At 38.2% G+C, this 26,737-nt stretch overlaps 1 protein-coding gene across 2 annotated transcripts in view; it reads left to right on the forward strand.

Moving 5' to 3' along the window:
* COL6A3 (collagen type VI alpha 3 chain) overlaps window positions 1-26,737 on the forward strand; it is a 132,629-nt gene that overhangs the window by 96,434 nt on the left and 9,458 nt on the right. Inside the window, exons 27-43 of one of the 2 annotated variants that reach the window (XM_063430003.1) lie at window positions 1,982-2,044; window positions 2,503-2,553; window positions 3,333-3,368; window positions 6,318-6,380; window positions 7,323-7,385; window positions 7,737-7,769; window positions 7,849-7,885; window positions 11,307-11,318; window positions 12,259-12,752; window positions 13,118-13,217; window positions 13,951-14,649; window positions 14,807-14,915; window positions 15,171-15,259; window positions 19,056-19,346; window positions 19,532-19,594; window positions 21,103-21,273; window positions 25,001-25,051. In XM_063430003.1, coding sequence (XP_063286073.1) covers window positions 1,982-2,044; window positions 2,503-2,553; window positions 3,333-3,368; window positions 6,318-6,380; window positions 7,323-7,385; window positions 7,737-7,769; window positions 7,849-7,885; window positions 11,307-11,318; window positions 12,259-12,752; window positions 13,118-13,217; window positions 13,951-14,649; window positions 14,807-14,915; window positions 15,171-15,259; window positions 19,056-19,346; window positions 19,532-19,594; window positions 21,103-21,273; window positions 25,001-25,051 — 2,425 coding nt within the window. Of the gene's footprint in view, window positions 1-1,981; window positions 2,045-2,502; window positions 2,554-3,332; window positions 3,369-6,317; window positions 6,381-7,322; window positions 7,386-7,736; window positions 7,770-7,848; window positions 7,886-11,306; window positions 11,389-12,258; window positions 12,753-13,117; window positions 13,218-13,950; window positions 14,650-14,806; window positions 14,916-15,170; window positions 15,260-19,055; window positions 19,347-19,531; window positions 19,595-21,102; window positions 21,274-25,000; window positions 25,052-26,737 lie in introns of those variants that run through there. The other variant, XM_063430002.1, reaches the window with a different exon arrangement.

Here is a 26,737-nt window from a genome sequence, read left to right on the forward strand (position 1 = left end):
ATAGTTAGGGACCTCTCTGTTTCACAAAGTTCGGAATGAGAGATATGTCTATAGTGCCGTAAAGAAACTCATGTTTTAATATCTATGCTTTAAAAATGAAAGTATATTTCAATACTTTAAAGGGATTCTATAGTGTTAGGAATACAAATCCAACAGGGGACCTAATGCACATGCGCGGTGAGTGCCTTGAGCACATTATGGCCTCCCCATAGGAAAGCATTGCCTCAATGCTTTCCTAAGGCGATTTCATAGACGCTGGATGTTCTCATGCAGTATGTGAGGATGTCCAGTGTCATTTAAGGTACTCAGAGTCTCTAAGAATCCTGGAAGTGCATCAAGGAGCTGTCTGATGGAAGTAGTCTTCGCCCTGCAAGGTAATCATTGCAGTATTCACAAAAACTGCAGTTATTTACATTGCAGGACTAAGTGGGACAGGGACACTGCACCTAGACAACTTCAGTGAGATAAAGTGGTCTGTGCGCCTATAGTGTCCATTAAGGACTAAATTGTCTCTGGTGACTTGAATAGCATTAGATGTCAGTGGGAGAACTACTGGGTTACATATGAAATGTGTACATACACCGCAAAACAATCAAAGCTTATAGATAATGCATATATACCCTGGCTAAGTACTGTTCATTCAGGCTTATAACCCTGCAGAATCTGTGTTAATATGTCAATATTAAGGAAAGTCTGTGTGGGATTCCATGCAACCTCAATGAAAAGAAGAAACCTCTTTTGGATATACCCCACTTCCCATCATAGGCAAGTTTGTGAACCAAGAAAATATGAACTAGTATTTAACTGAATTCCTCCAATGTAGGCCTACTATTATAGAGAAAGTGTATATTTAAATAAAGTAGATGTGAAGAGAAAAAAGACTGAGCGAAGAGAAGATCAAGGTGGAGTGGATTAATGTGGAGAATGTGGTAGAGAGGGGGTATGGCAGAAAAGGAGGTAATGGGTATTCCACTCATAAATAGCACAGATAGAAGAGGAGGAAGATCCCTACAGCTCTTTAGTGATAAAAATGGAAGAATGCCTCTGGGAGGGACCAACCAGAAATCCCATTATGTGGCATAACTAGTGATAGTATGGAATTAAGTTGGGTAAACTCACACCCTTTGCTCTGTTATCGAACATATAGGGTAGATCTGCATACTCATACATCGAATACATTTATCAATGTGTTTTTTAAGTAGCATAAACTTGGGTAGGTGAACTGGCAAAGGGAGGGTTTAAAATAAATATAAATGTGTTTGCTCAATAAATGCAATTTGATAGAGGCCATCTGTCCCAGTTTCATAAACAGAAAGAGTTTAGTGACTTTATAATTAAATTAATACCATTTAGACAAATTCAAAGGCATTGTAATGCCTAGGAGGTAAAGTGAGTAAATAAGAAGATTCTATTTAAGGTATCTGAGAAGCCACTTTGGTATGTTGACTGGACATGGCCAGGACTTTTTTTTAAAATGGTGGAATATTTATTTAGTAACAGTAATAGAGATATTTGGATGTGTGATAGATAACAAAGCCTCATTGACAAATTTTGCAACTTTGTTATCGTCACCATTACCTTGAGACTTGAGATGCCTTGGCCAATAGGAGTTCTTATGAAAAGGCACAGACAAAAGAGCAAGGAGGCAACCTTGTCTAGTACTGTTACAAATCTAACATTTTGGAGTGGTGGGAAAGATTTGGCACCAATAGATGAGCTCACAGAGGTGTTACGGCACTGTAAGGAGTAGCGTCAGAATGTTATCTTGGCATAATGTTCCGTACAAAAAGGACCATTAAAGACAATCAACAGCTTTTTCTGGTATTCTGCAATTCCCGGCTAGCCAGATGAGATTAAAGCTATATTTTTCATTTTAACCCTATTATTGACTCATAGTTTTCAGTGCATAGTCTCTTTGCAAGTGGACAACAGACAAATATTTTCTAGTTTTAAGATACATCTTAATGTTTCCATGTATCAGGGCGAACCTGGAGATCCTGGAATCAAGGGATCTGAGGGACCTGCTGGGCCACGTGGAGAGACAGTAAGTATAATCATTTTTCCTTAAATGCTCATCAATGCAGTCCCTTACATACATAAGAAACTATAATCTGTAAAATGATTCTATGTTTTTGGTACCTCATTAAATAATGGGCTAGATTTGATAAGTACGGTATATCTCTTGTAATTGAGTGACAGTCTTATCTAATAGATTCTATCCATATGTCTATGAAATGCCCAGCAACCATTTTGTAGTTCATCTCCTGAATGTCTCTAATTTTCTTTTTCTGAATTGCGATTCAGAGAGAATTAAGTGATTAAGTGCATCTAGGGTCATCGCCACCATCTCTGTAGTCCATAAATGTTAGGTTATCCTGGATAGTTGAGATCGTTAGTGCACTTTGTCAAAGAGGGAACATCAGGCAATAAACAGATAGAAATGGTATATGTTTCTCAAATTTTAGTGTATTACCTTCTAAATAGATTCCTTTATGTTTCTAGGGAGATGATGGACGAGATGGAGTTGGGAAAGCAGGACTTAAAGGAAGAAAAGTAAGTAGGAAATATTTTAAAATACAAATATTGTTTAGCCCTTGCTAAGATGTAAGCTATATACCCTCATAGATTTACAGGTAATCCTCCAGCCACATGTAGTCCAATTGTATGAACCAAAACCAGACATTCACATTAATTGCTTCATAAAGACCGCTCTTCAGTGTATGCATCATTCCCCAAGGGCTGTAGAGTTATCCCCACCACCACAAGAAGCCCACATTGTGGTGTGCTTTTCTACTATAACTTATGTGGCTACATGACCACCATATGTAACCAAACCACAGCAATAAATTTTAATTCCCCTGTACTTTGCAGATTCCTTGACCACCAAGAATTCACTTTGATGTGTATTTCATCAGACTTACACAATCTTGGACTACTACATGTAGCTCTCACCTAATAGCACAATTTTTGGTTTCTCAGCATTCCAAGCTTGTTCAGATAGGTACACTACTCATTCATCTTCCAATGTTGAGCATTATATGAAAAAAAATATATCAAGACAAATCAGAATAGATTCAATGAGGATATATTCTAGTACCATGGTGACTGCTCTCTGTTTAGTATATTCACAAGAAATGCAGTTGGTAAATATGGTCTTACGTCTGTTTCACTGCCTCACCATTGTTGGCATCTCTTATTTTATAGTATCTTTCCCCTCGCTTGCTACCTATTTTGTCAGTATAAGAGCATCATTTACTGTTCTTTCTATAGGAGGAAGTAATTAAGATAATGCAAATAAATGTAATCTTGACTTTTATCTTCCATTTCTCTAGGGAGAGACTGGATTCCCAGGATACCCCGGATTAAAGGTAAGCCTCAATGAACTATTTATATAAATATGAATGGTATTAAAACTCTTAGATACAACTGCACTCCTACATCTATGTTTCCAGTCCATTGGTGCTTTCTGGATGAACATTATGGACTGGTATTCCATTATATTTGACTCCTAATGCTTGTCTAAACCTAACATGATGCAATTAAAAAAAAATGTTACTGCACCCAATATTACCTTCAGAAAAAATAGTTTGAGTATTTTGTTATTATGTTTTTGTCTCGGGAGTTGTACCCCAATACACAGGAAAAGGGAAACCCACAAAAGGGGGATCCAAAAGACGTATTACTGAGCCTTAGAATGGCCGGACTTAACGTTTTAATACTACAAGAAACAAGGTCAAGATAAATTAAGGTCAGGATTACAGAATTTGTGAGTTAAATACGAAGCCGAGGTCAGGATTCCAGAAATCAAGTCAAATACGAAGACAAAGTCAAACACAGGGAATCACAAGGGAATCTCTAGGAGCACAAAATAAGGGTCTAACAGAAACCACGACAGGGCAATGAATGGCAAGCCTTAAATAGGCTTACCTATGTTCTGATAGGTCCACGTCATCACTGCGATTCAAAACAGATTAGGATCGCAATGATGACGTGGTCAGTTTAAGAGTGGGCGTGATGTCACTTCCATATCTATTTATGCCGTTCTGCCACGCGGCCACGTGGATCGTCGGACCGCGCGGCAGTGGGAGGTCTGTGAGGCTAGGTGGAGGTAAGTAATGCCACAGTTTTAGCACCCACATCATTTATATGCAACCCTGACTTACATGGAGGGTAGTGCATAGGGACAGATGGGGCACTCCCATTTTTATTTTTGTTTTAATAAAACAACATCAATCTATTGGTGTAGGTAAGGACCAACGGTAAGTGTAGCCTAGAAAGAAATGTATTGTGCTTGTCATGCTTTCTGTCCTAGCCCTTTCTTTATTAATGGCTGGAGATTTTTCTTAGAGGTATTATTATTATTATTGGTATTTATATAGCGCCAGCTTATTCCACGGCGGTTTACATTAAGAGGGGAATTTAACAAATGAGACAATAACCAAATGTTACAGGAACAAGTGGTAGATGAGGACCCTTCTCAAACGAGCTTACAGTCTAGAGGTATGACAAGTAAAATGAAATGTAGAAACCCACACTTCTTTATATGGCAACTGGGGTCCTCCACCTGTCTGTTATTGCTATAAGCTCTGTGCTTTGCATCTGGCAGTCAGTTTAGAGAAACCATTCAGAGAAGAGGGGAAAGTTAACTCCTCAGTTATGAGACAGGTGGGGGCCCTAAAAATGACAATAAGGGGGGGACCTACTGTCCCCCCGGCCCCAACCCCTGAGCGGTGGTTGGGGGCCCTAAAAATGACAATAACCGGGGGGACCTACTGTCCCCCCCGCCCCCACCCCTGAGTGGCGCTTGGGGGCGCTAAAAATGACAATAAGGGGGGGACCTACTCTCCCCCCCAGCCCCCTCCCCTGAGCGGCGGGTGGGGGCCCTAAAAATAACATTAAGGTGGGGACCTACTGTCCCACGCCGACCCCTACCCCTGAGCGGTGGGTGGGAGCCCTAAATACAAAGGGGGGGACCCTAGTCACCCCCTCCAAAAAAAATTATCCCCCTACCTACCCCCCTCACCCTAAAAATAATGAGGGGGGGACCTTTAACTAAAAACCTGTAAAAATGTTTAGATAAAAACAACTTACCATTCGATGTTTTCTTTCTTCTAAAATCTTCTTTTTTCAGCCCCAAAAAAGGTCCCCCCTATTGGTATTTAGGGCCCCCACCCGCCGCTCAGGGGTGGGGGCCGGGGGAGGACAATAGGTCCCCCCTATTGGTATTTAGGGCCCCCACTCGCCGCACAGGGGTGGGGGCCGGGGGGGGGGGAGGACAATAGGTCCCCCCCTATTGGTATTTAGGGCCCCCACCCACCCACAATAGGTCCTCCCCCCTTTTTTTACTTTAGGGCCCCCACCCGCTCAGGGAGGGGGGACCCTTTTTTATTTTTTTAAGAGTGAGCAGCCACAGGCTGCTCACTGTTTAATAGACATGCCCCTACTCGCGGTATTGCGAGTAGGGGCACAATTTACTAATACTAAGTAATTTTTACTTAGTATTAGTAAATTTGGCTGAAAGACCACAAAAAACAAAATAGGGGGCGGACCGAACATCGCATATTCGCCAGCGAACCGTTCGGGACATCACTAACCTCCATCTACTTAAACCTACCGGACATTAGAGTGGCCAGGCTTAATATCTTTAGCAGATGAAATATCAGAGTCTATGAAAACAAGCCGAGGTCAGTTTTTCCAGAAAACACAGAATCCGTGTGCCAGGTAGGTGTTCTACACAAATTGTGAAGGATAGACCAATTTCTGTTAAGTAGTATTCCCTCTAAGGCAATCAATCTCCACGGATTTAATGTAGAACCTATTTAGAAAAGCACTATTTGCTGTTTGCAAATACAGTATTTAAGACAGCACCGGGCAAAGCATTTTGTATAACGGGTCTCTGCTTTATATGTTTTAGGAACATTGTTAGCTGTATATATCACAAAATATGTTTTTATGTTTTCAGTCAGTTTGATTTCATTTTTATTTTTAACCTTTGCAATGGTTTCGTTTAAGCTGGGCTGAACTTTGAAACATGTGGAGGAAAGTCTACATAATTATTTGCTTCCATGTCCTGAACTGACCCCATTTCTCCTCACTCCTCCTTATAAGGCTGAGGAGAAAAATCAGCTTCCAGAACAAAATAGAGAGTAGTACTCACAGCGATCCTTTTAGGCCAGGCAATTGTCTCAAATGCTGCCTGGTATGTGTGTATCCACCTTGATAGCATTTCAGAAATCCCCATCTACAGACTGGCTTGTAGGATATTGTATCAAAATAATTATAATGCAGAACAAATTCTTATCAATTTATATTGACAGGGAGATGCTGGGGACAAAGGACCAAATGGTGAGCTTGGACCTAAAGGAAACCGAGGTCGTCGGGTAAGAATCATGGAGTCTGAAAAATGACTAAATGACCTAAAAGTGTTTTTTTTTTTTTTACAAATGAAAAATATCACATTGTTAGTATCATATGATAAAATGTTACATTACAGCTTGACTGATATGCGTGTGACACAGTGATAAAGACAAAGGTGTTTATTTGCTAAAAAGTTAATTTTGTAAAATTCATATTTGTAAAATTCAGACCAAACTATTGTTTTTTAGAACATTTCTCCAACTCGGCTCTTACAGATTGGCTACTTTAGCTAGGAGCTTGTAGTTTACCCCTATTCACTACGAATCAGTAAGCTTTAAACTTTAAATCTTTAAATTCTTTTTACAAATGACTTACATTAATGAGAACAAAAAAACAGTAAAAATTGAAAATATAGTTTAGTAAATATACAGTAAATGTTAATCACATTGAAAATATGTGAGTGCAGCCTTTCACCCAATGCGTGAATAATGAACGTAAAGAAAAATATCCATAAACCAATAGAGATTGCACAAATGCCAGTTCAGAAATTCGTTCTGGTCACAGTCTGAAAGTCAAGGTGAAAAATGTGCTTGTGACCTGACCATGACAACAACAGAGTATGACTGGAGCCACAGAGAAAAGAGAATAACGTATTATCTATGTCTTTGACCCTCGGGAAGTGTGGAGGCGAATGTTCACAATTTTCGTTCCAGAACCTTACAACTTTTAACCTCCTGTGGTGCAATCTTAATTACTTTTCTTCTGGAAGTCATAAAATGCTCTCAAATGCAATAGGTAATAGAAACGTGCATTAACATCTTGCATTTTTCTGAATTTTTCAGTCTATAATTACAACTATGTGATGTGTAACGCAGAACATGTATATGGTGAATAAGATGGATAATTGAAGTGTTTGTGGTCAAATCTTTACTGGATTGATGGAAATAATATTTATTTTGTTCCAGGGCAATGCTGGAAGTCCTGGAACAGGTGGGGTGAAAGGAGACCCAGGATATTCAGGGCCATCAGTAAGTAACTTTTGCCAGAATTTAAATTTAATTCATTAGTATCCTTATATTTTGTTTTGTGAATATATGTTTTAGGTCTTCATTGTGGTGACAGTTCTGTTTGAATACATATATATTTTTATTCATAAATTAACTTTTTCACTCTTTCGAATAGAATGAATTCTCATTGGTTTAAACCATTAACGTGATACTTGTCTTAAGCAGAATATTTCTGATAGTTGAAGTTGGGGACAAAATTCTAGATTTGCCCAGTATTTGTGATCAAATAGTCCAGTTCATAGTTTTCTCTTTTAGATCAGCTAGAGGTTTTTTTTAAATCTGGAACTGAAAAATATATATTTTTCTTCCTAGGGATTGAAGGGAGAAAGAGGAGGGTCAAGAGATGTAAGTTGAACCACCATTAATCCATAGATAAATCTAATATTCTTTTCAGTTTTTTTATTTATGTCTCACTTTATTGCAGCAATGTGCTTTGGTGAAGAACATCAAGGACAAATGCCGTAAGTAAATTTAGCCTTTCCTTCAAAAATAAATATCATTTTTCTTTGAATTATCAAATATTATTTAGTGTTTTGATTCTGTTTTAAGATTCTATTTATTTTTTTCCTATAAAATACTTAAAAGTATTAACTGCTCACGTGACAATGGGGATTTTCTTTTGGACTGAACTGAAATGTAGTGAATTAAGAAACAGATCATTCTACATTGTAGAAAAAAAATACAAAAATTTTAGGTTTGTTTTTTTATAGATTAGTCATTTTTGGCCTACATTTTTCAATTTAGTTTTGAATCAAATAAAGTATAAAGTATACTTCTTGTTCTTCACTATTACTAGATTTGGCACACTATTTTCACATAGTTAAGCTAAAATATATATCACTTATAAAAGGTATGAAAGTAAATACAAACCTGTATTTTCTAGATGATTGTGTACTGACAGTACTCCTGGCAATGCTAATGATTGCCTCATTGTGTACTTGCAACACGCCAAATATGGACTAGATGGGACTTATACTGAGACATTTATTAGGATAAGCTATAAGCATTCCTAAACACTTAATGAGAAATCGTAAAGCTGTCCCCTTATTCCTCAGTCACACTCTCCTTCCCTGACTACAGTACCTTCTGATGTAATGTATGCTTATTCAATGTAGAAAGAGGGATAAAACTCAGAGTTCCATTCTGGTGTGAAAAAGTCTGCCATGAAAGATTTTATATATTTTTTGCAGTAAGGTTCCCAGGTTTTTGGGTTTATTTTAGTTTAGACAGACTTTATAGTGTAATGAAGTCTGCATCAATCAATGTTAACATTTTTTATGAGAAACAATGCAGAAATTAATCATTATTTATTAAGTTTAAAATAGATTGAAACCCCCAGATATATGGTCCATTATATTCTTTACATCACAATGATCTGTGAGGGTTTAAAACATAACTTGTTGGCTGTTCTACTCCCTCCCATATGTGCTCCCTCCTCTATGCTTTAGGAAGAGACCACCAACTTCTCCAAACCCCTTAGAGTGAGGGTATACATTCCAATCAGGAAGATGTTTTGTGAAAAGGGAAGGCATGGCTAAGGGGGTGAGGTTAGGTTGCGGGAAACATTAAACATGTTTTTTTTTTAATTCTTTATTTATTGATTAATTGATTTTTCGTCAGTAATAGGGGATACAGAATAAAGAAAGGGGAATGGATACAGTAACAGTTCAATGGAAGACAATCATTTTTGTATCCAAATAAAAGGCCAAAACACACGTTTGTTCAACTTAAAATCAGCATACGGATAATGTGAACCTCTTTAAAACTCTATGTAGCATGTGTGGTTAGGAACAAAAGGGAAGATTGAGTAGAGCTGGCTCCATTGTTGCTGGTATTGATGCTAGTACTTATCCAGCCCATTTTATAGACAGTTATTTAAGCGGAGCTAGGGATTACAGAACTAGGGTAGGGGGAGTAGGAATTTGTCCTGGTGAATTCCTCATAGGTGTTGGCTTGGATGTGTAGCCCATTTAGAGGGCGGGTAGACAAATTGTGTTACGATCCCTAGCCTCCAGTGTTGGGTCTGTACTTCCTCATCAAATGGCATCAAAGTGGAAGTCGGTAATTGATGGCACTGGTGTGGACAAGTCATCAGACTTGTCGCGATATCTGACTGTGATTGAATCTAGTGTGTTTAGAGATGGTCAGGAGTCTGGTGGGAAGGGTTGAGTTGGTGAAGTGGTTGCTGAACAGGCTCCATGTGTGTGGGGGCTGTCGTGTTGGATCGTACAACGTCTTCCGTTGTGTTTTTTTTTAGGATTGGTGTGGGGAGAGGGGGTGGAGTTCTGGGTAGAGGAGAAGGGAGGGAGGAGAGGGGAAGAAAAGGCGGGTAGTAGTTGAGTGGCGTAGAGTGGGAAGAAAAAGAGGGAAGTAGAGGAGCTTGAGGTAGAGGGGGTAGAGGTGGAATAAAAACCCCCAGGCTGCATGCCCCTGGCCCCCCTATGAGCTGTGGTTGTGCTCCAGGATCCAGGTGTCCCAGATTTTATGGAAGTGTTTTGTTGTTTCGTGAATTATAGCTGGTGGCTTATCCATCTCCATTGTCTCGGCTGTCTTGCGAAGCATCACCGCAAGGGAGGGTTTGGTGTGGTTGCCCCATTGTTCTGCGATTGTGCGTCTGGCGGCTAGTGCGAGCTTCACCACCAGTTTGTTCTGTGTTCTGGTGAGAGTAGTGTAGAGTTTTGAGCGCAACCAAATCCAGGGGTCCATGGGTATGTCAGTGTGTTGGATCTTGGAGGCGAGTTCAGAGACCCCAACCCATAGCTGGGAGACGATGAGCATTCCCACCATAGGTGAATATATGTGCCCTTGTCTCCACAGTTTTTCCAGCAGTTTTTCTGAGTGCCCCATTTGCCTTAATCTAAGGGGTATGAGGTACCAACGGAGCAGTGTTTTATATGCCTGTTCCTTATGATTAACGCAGACCATAAGTGAAGCCGTGGCTTCCCAGATGTCTGCCCAGTTGTACGGGTCTTCCAGTGGGCCTATGTCCCTTTCCCATGTTGAAGTATAAGTAGGAGCGTCTACCGGGGATTTGAGTTTAGGAGGGAGCATATCGTAGAGATTTGTCCCTTTTGGATGGGTGCTTGCATACAGGCGCTTTCAAATTATGTGAGTGCAGTGGTTGCTGCAGCTCTGACATGTGGTTTGTTAAGGAAGCTGCGCAGTTGTATATAGCAGAAATTATCAAAAGTGTTCAGTGGCACCCTTCTGGGGAGGTCTGTGAATTGCAAGAGTTGTTGATTGTGAAAATAGTGAAAAATTCTTAGCAGCCCATTACAGTAATTGTCCTTTTGGAAAAAAAAAACGAATAGGGAGAAGAACCACAGTATGAACACGAATGCCCTTTAATGCTGCCTAAACATAATGGGGATTGGATGTCTGCTTTGCAGCTGGGAGCCCACTTTTTGGCTACCCCTGTCACTGAAAACTAAAATAATTGTTACAAACTTAGTTTAACATTCAATGCTTTCAATACCCCTATCTTCTTCTATTGAAAATGATAATTTTTCAAAATTATAGACAAACTTAAAAAAAAAAATCTAAAAATAAAACAGTCACAACTTAAGAAATAAAACCCCAACAGCACAAAAAAATAATAATAAAAGATTCTGCCAGACTGATAGATTGTATCAAAATTAGCTTAAAGGGCAGGTTTTTTTGGCTTTTACACCTTTGTGGTCAGTGTTATGGGTAGGGTTACTTATTCAATGGATTTGGTAACAGAAGGGATATGAAAATCATTTTTAGAGGGGTTCAGTACCATATCTAAAGACACTGTTACAGCAAACATTATTGTCATATATGTTGTTTATATAAAAGCACAGATTTAGTTTGGATGAACTCTCAGTGACTAATTCATTCTTTTCTAATTTCTATTTACAGCTTGCTGCTATGGTGAGTATAAGAAAAATCTCTTTATATAGCTAAGGACACTCAGTGTTTATTTCACTTTTTCAGTTTTTTGGGTGCTATACATGACCAGTAGAAGCCTAGCAATAAATGCTACAAAATGGCAAGTTGAAAATACATTTTGTTATTTTAAAGGCAGTTAATGTACTGTAGCTGTGGTTCGAGCTTTATGGAATCAGCATATCCCCCTCAGCATATTTCCCCAGTGCTGTGCTTTTTATAGTATTTGGTGTTAATATCTCCATACTTGAGAAACGTCGCCCAGTTTCACTGTTATCTAGATTGTATCTAGTAAAGGTATGCGTCACAAAAAATGCTACCTTTTTTTTTGTGTGAAAGGTAACCAGCACAGAACTATCTGGTAGCATGGTGGCTATAGCTAACATGACACTGTTGCTACTTTAAGGGGTTCCTTAAAAAAATCTACAACTCCACATTTTTCTAAGACTCCCACTGTAAGAGATTTATTTTGTTACATCTTTTGGTTAATGCACACAGGAGTCTTGGGGCACCATCTGCCCAGGGCTGGATATGTCAGTAGGCAAATTAGACAGCTGCAAGCCCCAGGCTGCTATGGAGTGCCTACCTTGAATACATAGACTACATGTGCAAATATACTTTTTCTTAGACATATTTCTGCATTTTTTTTTTATTTAGCGATGTGCTTCCCTACATGTTTTTATTTGTGGAGCGAGGAAGGGAGATGTTCTTCCTGACTCTCCGAATTAAGGAGCAAGAATTCTGTGTATAGAGTTGCATGAAATGTATATCCCGCCCAATCTCTACTTAACTGATCTTGCTCTAGTGACATGTCATAGGACAAAAGCGTACATTCTTTGCAACCAGAAACACGTTTTTAGGCAGCTCCAATATGCTTCCAATTGTAATAGCTCTGCCCAAAACAAACTTTCCCATTTCCTTACAGGTCCTAAGGAATGTCCTGTTTTCCCTACTGACCTGGTTTTCGCTGTTGACACATCATCAGATGTGAACCGCAATCAGTTCAACAATATGAAGCAGTTAATGCAGAGAGTGATAAACAAGGTATCTATTACTGACAGCAACTGCCCCAGAGGAGCCCGAGTCGCTATGGTTACCTACAACAGTGACATCACCACCGAAATTCGCTTCTCAGATGCTCTTCGTAAGCCAGCACTCCTCGAGAGAATCGATAACATGCAAATCACACAAACCACCAAACAGCGGAGTCTAGATGGTGCCATGTCCTTTGTGGCACGGAATACATTCAAACGAGCCCGCGGTGGATTCCTGATCAGAAAGGTGGCTGTGTTCTTCAGCAATGGACCCACAAGGGCTTCTCCACAGCTCAATGAGGCTGTATTAAAATTGTATGATGCTGGAGTGTCATCTGTTTTCCTCACAAATAGGGAGGACAGAGCGCTGTCTAATGCTCTGCAGGTGAGTTTAAGAAGAAAAAAAAAGTACTCTTGCGATCTAGACTTTGGTCTACTTGAAAATATGATTTAATGTTAATCTTTCATTTCATGTATCAAAGATTGTGGGTCATATTATATACTAAATATGAAATCTAAAATATGTAAGTGGGGTCAATCTCTTCTATGGATTTAAGTAAATTCCTAGCTATTTTACAACTGCAACCCATGATGTTTTCTTCAATCTTACTGCTGGCAAAGCAACACAGGGATCGTGCAGTTCTTCAATAGCTGTGGTCTATGTTTTACCGACATCTGATATATAAGGTGGGTCAATATACAGGGCAATTATGCAAAGGTTTCTCAATTGTGGTCTTCTCCAATTCCCAGGTTAATAACACAGTTGTGGGTGAAGCCATAGTGCTCAGTACTGCTGCTGCTCAATTTAATCAAACAATCCAAAAAGTCCTGGCCTGCCACATCTGCCTAGGTAAGTCAACATTTTTCCAATTGAAACATTTTAATTATGGAAACTGATGTGCCTAATAAACTGTTGCATTGGCAACTGGCATCTTTGAAAAGTAAAGTAACTTTAATGTTTATTAGCCAGTGAAACTATTACCTTCACTCCGAGCATGACTGCGGACAGCATAAATATGGGGCACCCTTTCATCCTTTAGCTATTAAGACCAGGAAACTGGGTATCCCACTAGCCCATTGCCCCTGTAATTGCATAGCCATCCACAACACCTGGAGTAGAGGAAAAGGCATTTGCCGGCCCATACCTGGGAAAGTCACCCCCTGCTCCTACACAAAGGATGGATTAAGAGGGATGCTGTTTGCCAAGTCTTAATTGGTTATTAGTTTAAATTTATTTTTTGTTAATAGGACATTGTATAGAGTCTCTGGGATAAAAGAGACAATGTTTTAAACCTTAGTCATGCTTTTGTTTAAAAATGTTTGGTAGTGTTATGAATGCAAATAGCAAGGTATTTCTTATACCTTGTTTTCTCATGATGAAAGTTTAGATTTTGTTCAGTGTTTGCAAAAAAACATCACTAATGATTTACTACCGCTAGTGAGTCAAGGTAATCTAAACTTTATGAGCAATTATATTCCTACTTCTGTGCTTTGTAGAATTCAATAAAATGATAAATTCCACATCCCTGATGTGAATTCTGTAAGCCCAGTTAATGATTTTATGCTTCATTGTGTTTTCACAGACGTGTGTGAACCTGACGGTTCGTGTGGTGTTGGTGCTTCTAGATTAGATTTACGTCAGAGGCGTTCTGCCTCCACTGATCTTGATGTTGACTTTGCCTTTCTTATTGATAGCTCTGAGTCCACCACGCCAGCTCAGTTTGCAGAGATAAAGAAATTTGTTTCTCATGTTGTGGGTCAATTCGAACTTAGCTCGGATCCCAAATCTTCCTCCCACCATGCCCGCGTCTCGATATTGCAACAAGCTCCTTATGAACATCAGAGTAATCATAGCCTTCCCCCGGTGCGGGTGGATGTAGGTCTGATTGAGTACACATCTAAAGACCAACTGCAGACCTTTATCCTAAGTAAGATGACCCAGTTGTATGGAACAAGGTCATTAAACAGTGCTATCAAATATGTTGTAGAAAATGTGTTTGAGAATGCACCCAACCCCAGAGCCATGAAGGTTTTATTCCTCATCCTAACTGGAGAAGTAAAGGCTCATGAACTACACCAGCTACGTCAAACAGTCAACGAGGCCAAGTGCAAGGGATTCTTTATCACCATTCTAAGCATCGGGAAGAAGGTGAACGCTGGGAAGTTGCACACATTGGCTAGTGAGCCTCATGATGTTTTCTCCAAGAAGGCAGATAAGCCATCTGAGCTTCATGAGGATACTCTACTAAGGTTTGGGCTTCAGTTGCCAGGATTCATCACCAGTAAGTACTAGCCCTGATACAGGCTATTTTGTCTTATTTTACACGTTTTCAAGAGATCCACTTATTGTCTTTAAGCATGCCCATTCTCTCTATCTCTGTAAAATTCCTATATAATTTTCCTTACTATGCTACACTTGTTTTTTTTTTTTTTCCACAGGTGAGAATGCATTCCATCTTTCTCCTGAAATACAGAAGCAATGTGACTGGTTCCAAAATGATCAGCCAGTGAAGATCCCAGTTCCACAGAATGAGACTCGCCAAGAGCAGTGAGTTAGACATTTATCTCCTATGTGTATTCCTTGACACTTCAATCTTGTAGCAGTGTGACAACAAAGAAGAGAAAATGTAACACCTATATGTTATACACGTACAAGAAAGCAGACAGAACCATTTGGCAATGAACTTAAAAATGCCCTTAACTCTGTTGGCCAATATAACAATGGATTTATTTAGATAATACCTCAAATTAAATCACATAGATGAAGTGAATATTTCAGCAAATTATTGCATTTTTAATACAGGCTACTCACAGCTGATGTGCCAGATGAATTGCTGTCCAGTAAAACACCAGACGTCACAATGATACAAGCAAGCACAGAATCACCAAAAGGTAATTTGTTTAGTTTTCACCCTATACCTACTATTCATTGCTAAGCAGAGCTGGGATTCTCGTTGTTTCCTTTAATGTTTTGAAGTATTATCCGTAAATTGTCCTGGAATGAGATACAAATGAAAACATGCGAGATTTCTCATGAAACATATTTATGGCTTAAATGAATGGGTCAACATACTCCGCCACACAGCATCACAGGGGTCTCTCACTTTTTGGCAAGTTGTATAGAAAGCAACAGAGCTGCTACAAATATGAACCGCTCACAAGAAACTTGCGTTATTCTTTAGGTCCCTCTGCCCCCCCCTCCCTCTCCCCCCAAAAAATAGATTCTAAAACAGCTTTAAAATATGTTTTACTTACCTAAACCAGTGCTGGAAGAAGCTTTTGGTGCTGCTCAGCATGCTCCCTTCTGACGCCATAGAGAAGCCTTTGATTTTACCATTTAACCGGTTCAGAGCGCATGAGCCTGTGAAGGGAGGTGTAGAGGGAGTGGACAAGGACCAAAGGAGGAGGGAGTGCAGGAGCAAAAATAATTATCAAATGCTATAGGGAGTAGAGGACTCCAGACTAGGATGGAGAGCATATAGTGCGTACTAACAACAGAAGTAAAATATGCCCAAAATTGACATTAGGCAGCCCAGAGTGCTATTAACTCTGGATGTGCAGTTTTTCAATATGAAACACATCCAGGCTCCTACCACTATGACCACTTCCAAAAGCAGATGTTGTCATGTGGTTGGAGTAACCCTTTAATTGCTTCGCAAAGTCTAAAACGCGAGTGAAAATTAAACGCCTCTGTCTCTGCGTAATCCATCACTAAATTAATTTTAATGAATATTCTCACTGACATATTTAAAGCTTACTGGTAATACTCAGAAACACACACATGAGTATGCGTACCTCAACCAGTGACAGGCAAGCAACCCACTGGTCTTTAAAACTTAGCAACAGGGTTGAAACAAGACTATTAATGTGAATAGTATTGTAGATATTTAGCTGAAGCTTACCCCAGGCCAGAGGCTGTTTTTTGGGGGGGTTATTGGATTAATGAGTAGTGGCATGTTTGTAACCAGTCTGAAACTTGTTGCTAAGTGGTGGTTGGTGGCTCTCATAGAAAATACAGTAATGGGAGTGGTTAGCCACTACTTAGCAACTAGCTAAAACGTAGCCATTTTAAAAGTCATGTTTATAACAGGTTGACTTGCAGCTGGTGTGAATACCTGGAGAGGATCTATTGATATACAAGAAGACACACAGGTCTATGCATTTATATTTACATAGTGTATTGGAGTTAAGTTACATAAATGCTATTTATGTAAATGGAATAATGGGCAAGCAGAAAAAAAACAAAACAAATTACCGGTATTACTTATTGTCTTTTAGACACAATATATACCTGTTTGTTTATGTATTTAGAACAGTCCCAAATCCCAAAACTACCAGTCTAGGATTTAGGGATTACCCAATTATGTCTAAGGTGTTTTTAGAAAAGCAAAAAAATAAAATAAAAATAAAAAACACCTTAGACACAACTGACTAATCCCTAAATCCTGGACTGGTAGAGCGGGTTGTGAGGACTGGTTTGGGAAGCTCTGATTTGGAAGATAACATAGCAAAACATGAGTGTCTATCTTTATAAATTGCCCAACAGACACCTTCATGTACTTTGTAGCTTAGTAGCACATTGGCCCCAGACAAACACACTCATTGCTATAAAGTGTCAAACTGACAATTTATAGAATGGCTGGAGCAGGTTATTCATAGTAGTGGGGGTAGTATCAGTATAACATTGTGTAACCCATGCAGACTATAGTAGCCTCCATATGCACACATAGTAAATTGACGAATAGCGGGCTGGCCAGTTTGCACAGTGCCATAAATATTTTCTCAGATTTAGGATAGGTGCCCAGAAGAACAGAGGTAAATTTGACTACTAACACTGGATGGGCACCAGGGCACTCCTAACACCATAACCACTACAGTGAACTGGAGTGTTTCTTCTATTCCTATTCAAAACAGATTATGAACATTCCATAAGGGTAAGCATTGAAAACATAATCAGAAAATGGATTACAATATTCCTGGTAATTAACAGGCATAATCCAGGATCAATATTTGATAGCATGGAAAAAAACTGTGTGTGTGTAGTGAATAATTATTAACCTTACTAAAGATGAGACATTGATTACATTTTCTGAAAAATAAAGGTAAAATTGAAAAAAAAATAAAGATGATTCCATGTTGTGGTTGCTGGCAAATAGTTAATATATTTCATTCTACTGTAAACGTTTAAATAGGTAATTATTATGATCATTATTAGCATTTATAAGGGGCCTACATATTCAGCAGAGCTTTACAATTATAGAATGGGGATATCTAACAACAAGTTTCTTTTATACAGAATCTAACAGAAACAAGAGGCATAGAAGGCCCTGCTAAAAAAAATATACACTTGATATGTTGGTGTATATTTTAATACATCACCTACACCTTTTGGCTTAAAATATATCTTTATTCCCACTTCCAGCTGGCGATGATATCACTGAAAATATATACCGTAATGAGGGTCACTGACCCTTCTTCCAACAGTGTATATCAGTGCTCCAAACAATTAAGACAGTCCAACTGATGTCTCTTGAACATTCAGAAAAAAACTGCTAAAACGGGAGGGAGGCTAATTAACGAAAGCCAAAAATAATAATTTTTCAGCTATTTTTTTATCGTTCGTCTTTGAGAACAAGATTGATATGATGGCATTAATTGTGTTCTTAAGAACAAATGTTGAAAGCTTTTCTTGTGCTCTAACTTGGACAAATAGATCAATGTAATTCATAAAGAAAATGGAACATCAGTAAAACTATATGGATAGTCAGAGCTAGTTTCATACCTCGGATTCTTGAAGGTCTTCCACTGAGTCTTAACACCACTACTTTATGAAACTTTGCCAGGAAAATAACCATATGTTGCTGCCAGGGAAAATAACTATACATTGCAGAACTCACTAATCCAATTTCCTCAAGATATGAATAAGAGATTTATCCATTTAACCCAGAGTTGACCCCGTCATGTGACAGTTCCTATGTTAAAACTAAAGATTTAGCCACCTGGTTTTCATAAAATCTAAACTTGACCACAATGGGAGCTGAACTCAAAATGGTCCTTCAAAGTGTTTCGCTAGGAAGGACAGTTTGTATTGAAATTTTCTCTAATTTTCAAGAATAATTTGGAGAAAATTTTATTTTCTAGCCAACTTAAATAATTACACTGACTTTGAAGGCATAATGTTGTGCCAGTAAGGACCTGTGACTCTGAGGTTTAAACAGTATGTTCATTGGGCATGAAGCCTATGCTACCTTTTTAGATTTGGCTGATGTCCATGCCAGGTGTAGGGAAAACTCCTTCAGAAAACTCAATTCTGGAGAAAAAAAATTGCCCCTAACTTTCCTGGGCTGAGGTTGAGTTGAGCTCTTTTTGATGTGTGGGGTGACTCAGCTTTAGAGAACTTTTGGGAGGTTTGTGCTACTCAGGTAAATGTGACTTTTAGGTTTCAAGTACTCTAGAGTTGTTCTTAAAATCTATTTAATTCCCCCTGAGTGTTACGAATCAAACTCTATGTTTCAAGAATATATCACTTAAGTGTTTGTGTCTCTTTAATCTAGATAGGTTTTGGAATCAATGCACAAGGGATGAGTCTTTCTCTCAATTTTCCTTTTTTCAAATTAATTTCTGTTCTTACTCTGGCAATAGACAAAGTAAACTAAAACACAGAATCAATTCTTTATTTCTCCTTTAGATTATACCCCTTCACCAGTAGCTAAAGAAATTCCAAGTTCTGGGCTTCAGGTATCTGATGTGACAGAAAGCACTGCATATCTAAATTGGGCTAGCTTAGATCCCCATCAACCTCAGCTCTATGATGTAAGCATAATTTCTCTGAGTGACAATTCTATAGTCCAGAGGCTGAATGTCACAAGCACTGAGATTCTCATCGGAGGGCTGCAAAGTGAACATCAGTACCAGATTACCATAACAGGGAACCACAAGATTCATGGCCGTGTCACCTACAAAGCAATATTCACTACCGGTAAGTGTGAGATACGATGGGTTCAAATATTTTTGATTTATGCAAGAAACTACTAGGGAATGCCCCAATAATTGGCAGAATGGCTTGGATTAAAAGTTGCTCAGATGTGAATTGTAATGTATTTTCGAACATGACAACTGATATATGTTATGAGAATCCAACGCTTCCTGTTTTTTGTCCGCTAGATAAAGCTCAAGTAAAACTACAAGCCGAAGCAAACACAGAGACACTCAACACTCCTGATATTGGTGAGCACTGGAAAAGGGACTAAATTAAGCAGTAGGTTGCACTGAATTTGGGAGGGTGATATACACCCCATACAGGGTGTATATTTGAGGAGATAAAACTAATGAGGCAACATTTTACTGTTTTGCTTTGCATGATATGAGCAGGTAATTGCAACCTCTAACATTGCCGCTGACCTCTTTGGCTGGTTGAGCATGCTGGGAAATGTCTACAGGAGCACAATTCACCTATCCCTTAATATGAATGATATTTGACACATTTTCAGTAACACTCCCCTGAAATGTACGTTGCACTGGGGATATTGGCAAGAATCCCCTAATAATTAAGAAGGTTCTTGCATCCTTATATTCCTACATGAGAGTTTTTTATTGTATTGTCTCTCTTGAATTTTATTAATGTTCAAAAGTGCCATTCTGCACGATAGTGCCGGATAGAAAAGCTTGTTTGTAGAATCTTCATTCTTCAAAGCTTGTTTCTTTTAAGAAAGCATTAAAGAATTTTCCTGATAGGCAAAACTAGGTTAAGAAAAAAAAAAAACAAGCTTGGAAGTATTCATATTACTACGACATTTTTTTTATTAAGCTTTCCATTCTAATTCTGAGCCCAGGTATTGTTTAGAACAATTCATCTTCCTATAGGGCAGAGCATGTAGCTTTGATCTGAAGAAGACTCCATATGCCATGATGAGAAGAGAAGTATGTTTCAATTTAAGATTTAATTTAAGAAGATTATTTAAGAGCCAGCATAATCTCAGTTATAAATATGAATAATGTTATTCCCAAGGTGCATAGCTCTATTTAGTATGTAATAGTCTATTTAGGGCTTAATTATCTTAGCAGAGTAATGGTTTTACTCTGCATACTCAATAGCAATCCCTCCACTGAAGTCTACGAGACAATTGCTAATCAGTAAGCAGAGTAAGCCCTTTTTCGGTCACAGGACTGTCCCCATGTCCCAACCTGTAGACATAAGGTTAGGACAGAAGTCAAATATTGGGGAGTGGATAGGTCATTTCCCCCCCTGCAAGTACAGGCTCAACTTAGAAAAACAAAAATTGTGCTCAATTATTTTATTATTTTAGTATCCCCACCCACTGTGGGGGCTAGGGGGTATTACATGTCTCTATGCAGTTTCTATTAACTGCTTTCTATATAAAGCAGGAATTAGTGCACCAGCACAATGCATTCTAAAATAATAAATGCATAATTTATTGTACAATGCATAATAGTCTAGTCTCACGTTTCATACACAGATCTTAATTTGTTTCTGTGTTATGTGAGCTAACGCTATTTCTATAGAAGCATTATTGACACGTCATAGAAGAGAATTGGATAGTGTAGTCTTTATTTACACGTCCTATCTAAAAAAAAGGAATCTAGAAAAATCTGTTGCATTCCTTACAGCACAAGCGGAATACATTTGGCCCCATGCGCATCGTATTTGCAGACTTTAACTTCTCCTTTCTTACATCTTTTAACTCTGCACACTCTCTGAAATTCCGCTTTAACAGATCCTTGTGGGCTAGAGCTGGAGATGGGCAACCAGTGCATGGAGATTGAGGTTAAGTGGTACTTTGAAAAGACAAACAAGATTTGCACTCAGTTTTGGTATGGTGGTTGTGGTGGCAATACCAATAGATTTGACACAGAAGCTGAGTGCCTTAGCAGGTGTCAAAGAAGAAGTAAGTATCAGCTGTTTGGATACGTCCTACTGTTTTTTTCTGCTTAAAAACTATACATCTGAATACTTATCCAAACGCATTTCTAGTTTTCAGCAGGAAGCGAAATGCGTCTGCCAAAGATTGTAACCATTATTTTTATAGGACGCTGCTTATTCTGCATGACACCTATAAGCATGAGTAGGAAGATATTATTGGCCACAGCATGAGGGCCAATAGAAATATCTTTGCATTGGCTACTAACTGACTCCTTGCACATCCATCTACATACAAATGATGCCGTTGGTGTTTACTGATAAACGTTGGAAAACTGGACTAATAGCTGTACAAAACTAGTGCCATTTATTGTTTATTTTATTTCCTTCAAGGAAGAGCACATAGGATGTCTGATGCGCAAAAAAAAAAAAGTAATAAAAAGGATTGATTAGGGCTTGTCTAGTAGATTATGTGTTGAAATGGGCTCAGTGATATGTCATCTCTTTAGATCACTTCTCTGTGTTACTATTGGTAGCCTTCCTATGTGTAGTGTTATCTGCGCTGTATGAAAATAGAAAGTAGAAATCATGAGAACAAAACCCTCACAATTGGGCCCCTTTGTGTTCTCATGCTTTAGCTTGTTCAGACATCTTTATGCACCATAGAGATGCAAAGTCAAAAATATGACCAAATGGTTCATGCTTAATATTAGATATCACCTTGTTGTTTATACATAACCCCCATCGTGAATTGCATTATGTTACATTGAAATAGTCATTGCCAATAAGAGAACCATCTATCAGCCAAATATATTGAAAATAATGATTCTTTAGTTATAAACTTGAAATGATTTATTGCTTTCAACAGCAGTCGTTATGGTATATAATTAATAAATATGGCTATTGTTGCCTATATGCCTTTGGTGCACGGCTGTGGAGTCAGGACACGAAAGTTCCAACTCCCCAATTTATAGTACCACTGACTCTGATTCCCGTAACCCAAAATTGCTTCTGACTCCACAGCACTAGTAGGGCTGTTGAGTTGGAATACAAAACCTCAGACTCTGACGCCTCAATGAACGGTACCTGCGACTCGAGTAACCCAAAATTGCTTCCCACTCCACAACTCAAACTTTATACATAAAGCTAACAGGGACTCAACCATTTGGAGCTGCACATCAAGCCCTGGCCAGAGGTCTATTATATCTCTACACTTTATCTCACCATGTGTGAATATATGGAACTGGACAGAACATATATAGAACATATATATTTTCATAAATATACTTTTATGAAAACGTGTGAGCGCCCTGAAAATATATTATGTTGATTTTCTAAAATAAGTTAACACACTGTCTCCTTTGAAAATAAACTAAACTCTACATATTTCTGCATAATGTGATTAATCAGTTACTATTTATTTGCTAAATTTGATTGATTGAAAAAAATTTAAATATAACATGTGCAAATGTTTGGGCTGTCAGTCAGTACTTCGTTAACACAAAATCACACCTTTCAAACACTTCTTGTAGCCACTTAATTTTCAGTACTTCAAGAGATTTTCCCCAATATTTCTTTCAGCATACTACAAGTTCCAAATTATTTTTAGGTTGTGTATTATGCTCAGTATGTTTGAGATCAACACAGAGATTTTCAATATCGAAGTCTTGGGACTGTGAAGGTCATTCCAAATCCTTAATTTTTAATTTTAAGACATTCATCATAGTTGATCTTGAGATGTGTCTTTGTGATCATGTGATCATTGTCTTGTTGAAATATCTAACCCCTTTTCAACTTTAGTTTCTTTACTGACTGTGGGGCATTCACTTTCACCATGTGTTGATATATACAGGGTTATTCACTAAAATAAGAATTCAAAGTCAGTTTCAAATTTAAGGTCAAGATAGCCTAACTGGAAAATATTCTCTAACCCAATTATGCTTCCAGTTTGTTTACCTTGGCCCAGCATTTGAAATTCAGTTTGAATTCTCAGTACAGTGAATATCCCTGTAAGTAAAATCCATTCTTCTCTCTACCTTTAAAATATTTCCTGTGCCACCAATAGCCATGCAACCTCAAAACATAATGGATCCACTGCATGCTTAACAGGTGGTAAGGTGTTCTATTCTTCAAATATTTCTCCTTTTTTCTTTAAATATACCTATGGTGATTGTAGCCAAATAATTCAAATACTCAATCAGACCACAGTACTTGATTCTAAACCTCCTCTGGTGTTGTGCACTTTTCCATACAACTGTAACTTCACCTACTAACAGTCTCCTAATTAGGGCCTGTTAACATAACTAGGTGTGTTATTCAATTCTCATTTTCATTTTGGCTCCTTTTTACTCCCCAGTTTTTGGTTCCTGTCGTTTTTTTTATTTTTTTTTTATCCCCACTTGATATTGGACACTTATAAATTCACCATAAATTCTTTGTGTTCTTAAATTTTCACGCTCATTCCCTTAATCTTTTTTTCATAGCCCTCTCACCACTCTCACCTATCTTTCTAACCCCCGTTACTTTCTCTATATGTGTAATTTGAAGGAAGATTGCCATTTTGGGTTGATGTTTTTTTTTCTAGACAAACTGCTCACTTAAAAAAAATTAAGTAATGTATACTGTTGTGTAAGTGGTACACTTCAGTTTTTAAAAAAATAACAACTTTTCAGTCTTCATGAGGTAAATTAAGCAAAGCAACAGACTCCTTCTTTGGAATCTCCAATTTAATATCAGATGTTTTTCTTGAAGTTAGTTTGTTCTTTTTAGTTTTACACCTGAAGTGTACCTTTCTTAAATTACTTTTACATTGTCATGTTAGCTGGTTATCTAACAGAATACATTAACCGCTATTTCCCTTTAATATTTCAAATTCTCATTATATATACAGGTGGTCCTCATTTAGAGATCTACCTGGTTTATGACGGCTCCCACTTACGACCAGGCATAAGTGCGAGCCGTTGTGGGCATTCCCTGCTCTGATGCGCATGTCTATGTTCAGGGAAACTTCCCTGAACATAGACAAACGCACAAGAGCAGGGAATCCCTCTAATCTATAATCAGGGAAATTTCCCCGAGCATAGATTAGAGGGATTCCCTGCTCTGGTTCGTTCGTCTATGTTTGGGGAAGTCCCCCCGAACACAGAAAAGCGCACCAGAGCAGGGAATCCCTCAAATCTATGTGAGGGGAAATTTTTCCGAACATAGATTAGAGGGGTTCTCCGAATATAGACGAACGCACCAGAGCAGGGAATACCTTAACTCCTCACTTACCGACCAATTTGTTCTATGATCGGGTCCTTCCCTGTAGGCTAACTCAATGGTAGGCCTTAGTTGCTCAAGTTAAATGTTGTATAGAGAATGCTAACTTAATCTATCATTTTCTTTCTTGGCTATAGAGATTTAGGGAACATAGTACATGCCACGGCTCAAAAAAAATGTCATTTTTTATTTATTTTTTTGTTTCTAGCTTCCTGACTTTTTTTTCTCTCACCACATAGCATTCTTTGGAGATCTCATATAACAACTGCCCTTTTTGTGTGCTTTGCTTAACCAGTTGTTTCATATCTTGTAGCTTAGTAACTGCCAGTAGCTCTATGCAACAATTGAAGTAATCCATTAATCCAAGCATTATATCTTCTTCGCCCATAAATCCATCAGCAATTTCCAGTGTTTTATCCAGATTACGTCATCCTACTGACACAATCGAAGATCCAGATGACAATGCAATAAATCAGTTTTTTTTTTTCCTCTAGCGGAGCATAAAATTGTTCAGGCACCAGCGCTGGAATCAAAGTCACTGCCAGGTAATTACTTACGACAGCCATTCCGGAGGCCACAGAATGGCACAATATTGAGAACCAGGAGAATTCAAGTACCCAGAGGTCGTCTTCTAATGAAACGGACTTTCAAAAGGAATAGTTAAATTGCACGTGTGGTTGGGTTTTAGTAGAAGGACATCAGTAATCCAGAAATATACTTAAAACATCCATGTGCTGATGTCAGGGCGCTATTCTCATAAGATAGACAATCCTCTTGAGTGGTGCGGGTACAATTAATCTTTTGTCCAAATTATATTGCAGTCACTTGAGATAGGTTCCATTCCAATTGATAATTTTGTTTATGTGTGGTAGAACATTAAGCTATTTAAAAATTATGAACCCATAGAACTCCATTTTTAAAATGGTATTGTGCTGGCATTCATACTCTTGTTCGAAGAGTGGCACTGATCAACAAAACCACTGCAAAGCAATACTATAGTTCAAAATGACATGGAGAAAACAAATGCAGAGCACAGGGATGGCTAACCTTTGGCTCTACAGCTATTGTCCACAACAGCTGGATTGCCCACGTTTGGCTCTCAATGGACCAGATCAGTCATCCCAAACGTGGTTTTATGTGTAGTGTTAAAATTCTGTGTACCTGTATCCATTTAGAATGAATTTTGCGAATATTGCAATACTGTGAATCTAATTACTGAACAATTGCAGACACAATAGCGTTTAATTAGTATAATTACAAATGCATTTAGTGATTTTCACCGGACTCCTCAACCAGTAGATCCAAAAACTGTGAAACAGTTAATGTGAAATTCTGACCTCTTTACACACTGAGTTTTGTTTGAGGGACATTTCCTCCAAATACAAACGTCCTTCCAGCAATGTATTCCCAAGTTATGAAAATTGTTTTAGCAAATACAAAAAAACACATATGTGAATCTGCAGCTTGTTTTCTCAAATATTTCATTAAAATGATTCATGGATCTGTTCTTAGTTTTCGTCATGTAAGATGGGCCCCAAACAGATGCAACTCAATAAAAAAAATAATAAACTAAAGCATATGTGGGTGTATTATACTTGAACCATTTGTGAATAATGAATGAGAAAAGAATGGTGTTCTTTTTGCAAAAATCTTGGATTCTATGTTTTTTTGGAGATTCTTGGTCAGCAGATGACAGGACAAATTAAATGGTGTCTGTCCTTCTTTTAATCATTTCCATTCATGTTAAATGGATTATTCACAATTATGAGGATTTGGGCAGATTAAAGAGAAACTCAAAAAACAGTGATCACTTTTAAATTTATAATGATGCCTTCAGGGCCAATTTAGACCTTTGACTTAGTTTTAAACATTTCCGGTCATCTATTCTTTTTGTGGATACTCTTGAGCACATGCTCATATCCAAATGTTACATCCCTCTACCATGTGTATATGCTGCATGGAGATATCCAGGTTTTCACTGAGTGATAATAGGTTTTGGGCAATTCAAATTCTTGGCAGATTACTACTTTGGAAATTAATGTGATATCTTGTCAGTTGGAAATCAATTAAAATGGCCTCATTAACTTTTAAGATGTTATGTTAGTTGAAAGTCTACATAAAGACGCCTTCAAAAAGTTCTCGGCTATTACAGCCGCCTATTATTTGATTACAGAGAAATTATAAAAACATATAAATGAGGCATTTAATAAGAATTGTTAACAGAGCCACAC

The sequence above is a fragment of the Pelobates fuscus genome, chromosome 8, assembly GCF_036172605.1.
Source record: "Pelobates fuscus isolate aPelFus1 chromosome 8, aPelFus1.pri, whole genome shotgun sequence".
Classification (NCBI taxonomy): domain Eukaryota; kingdom Metazoa; phylum Chordata; class Amphibia; order Anura; family Pelobatidae; genus Pelobates; species Pelobates fuscus.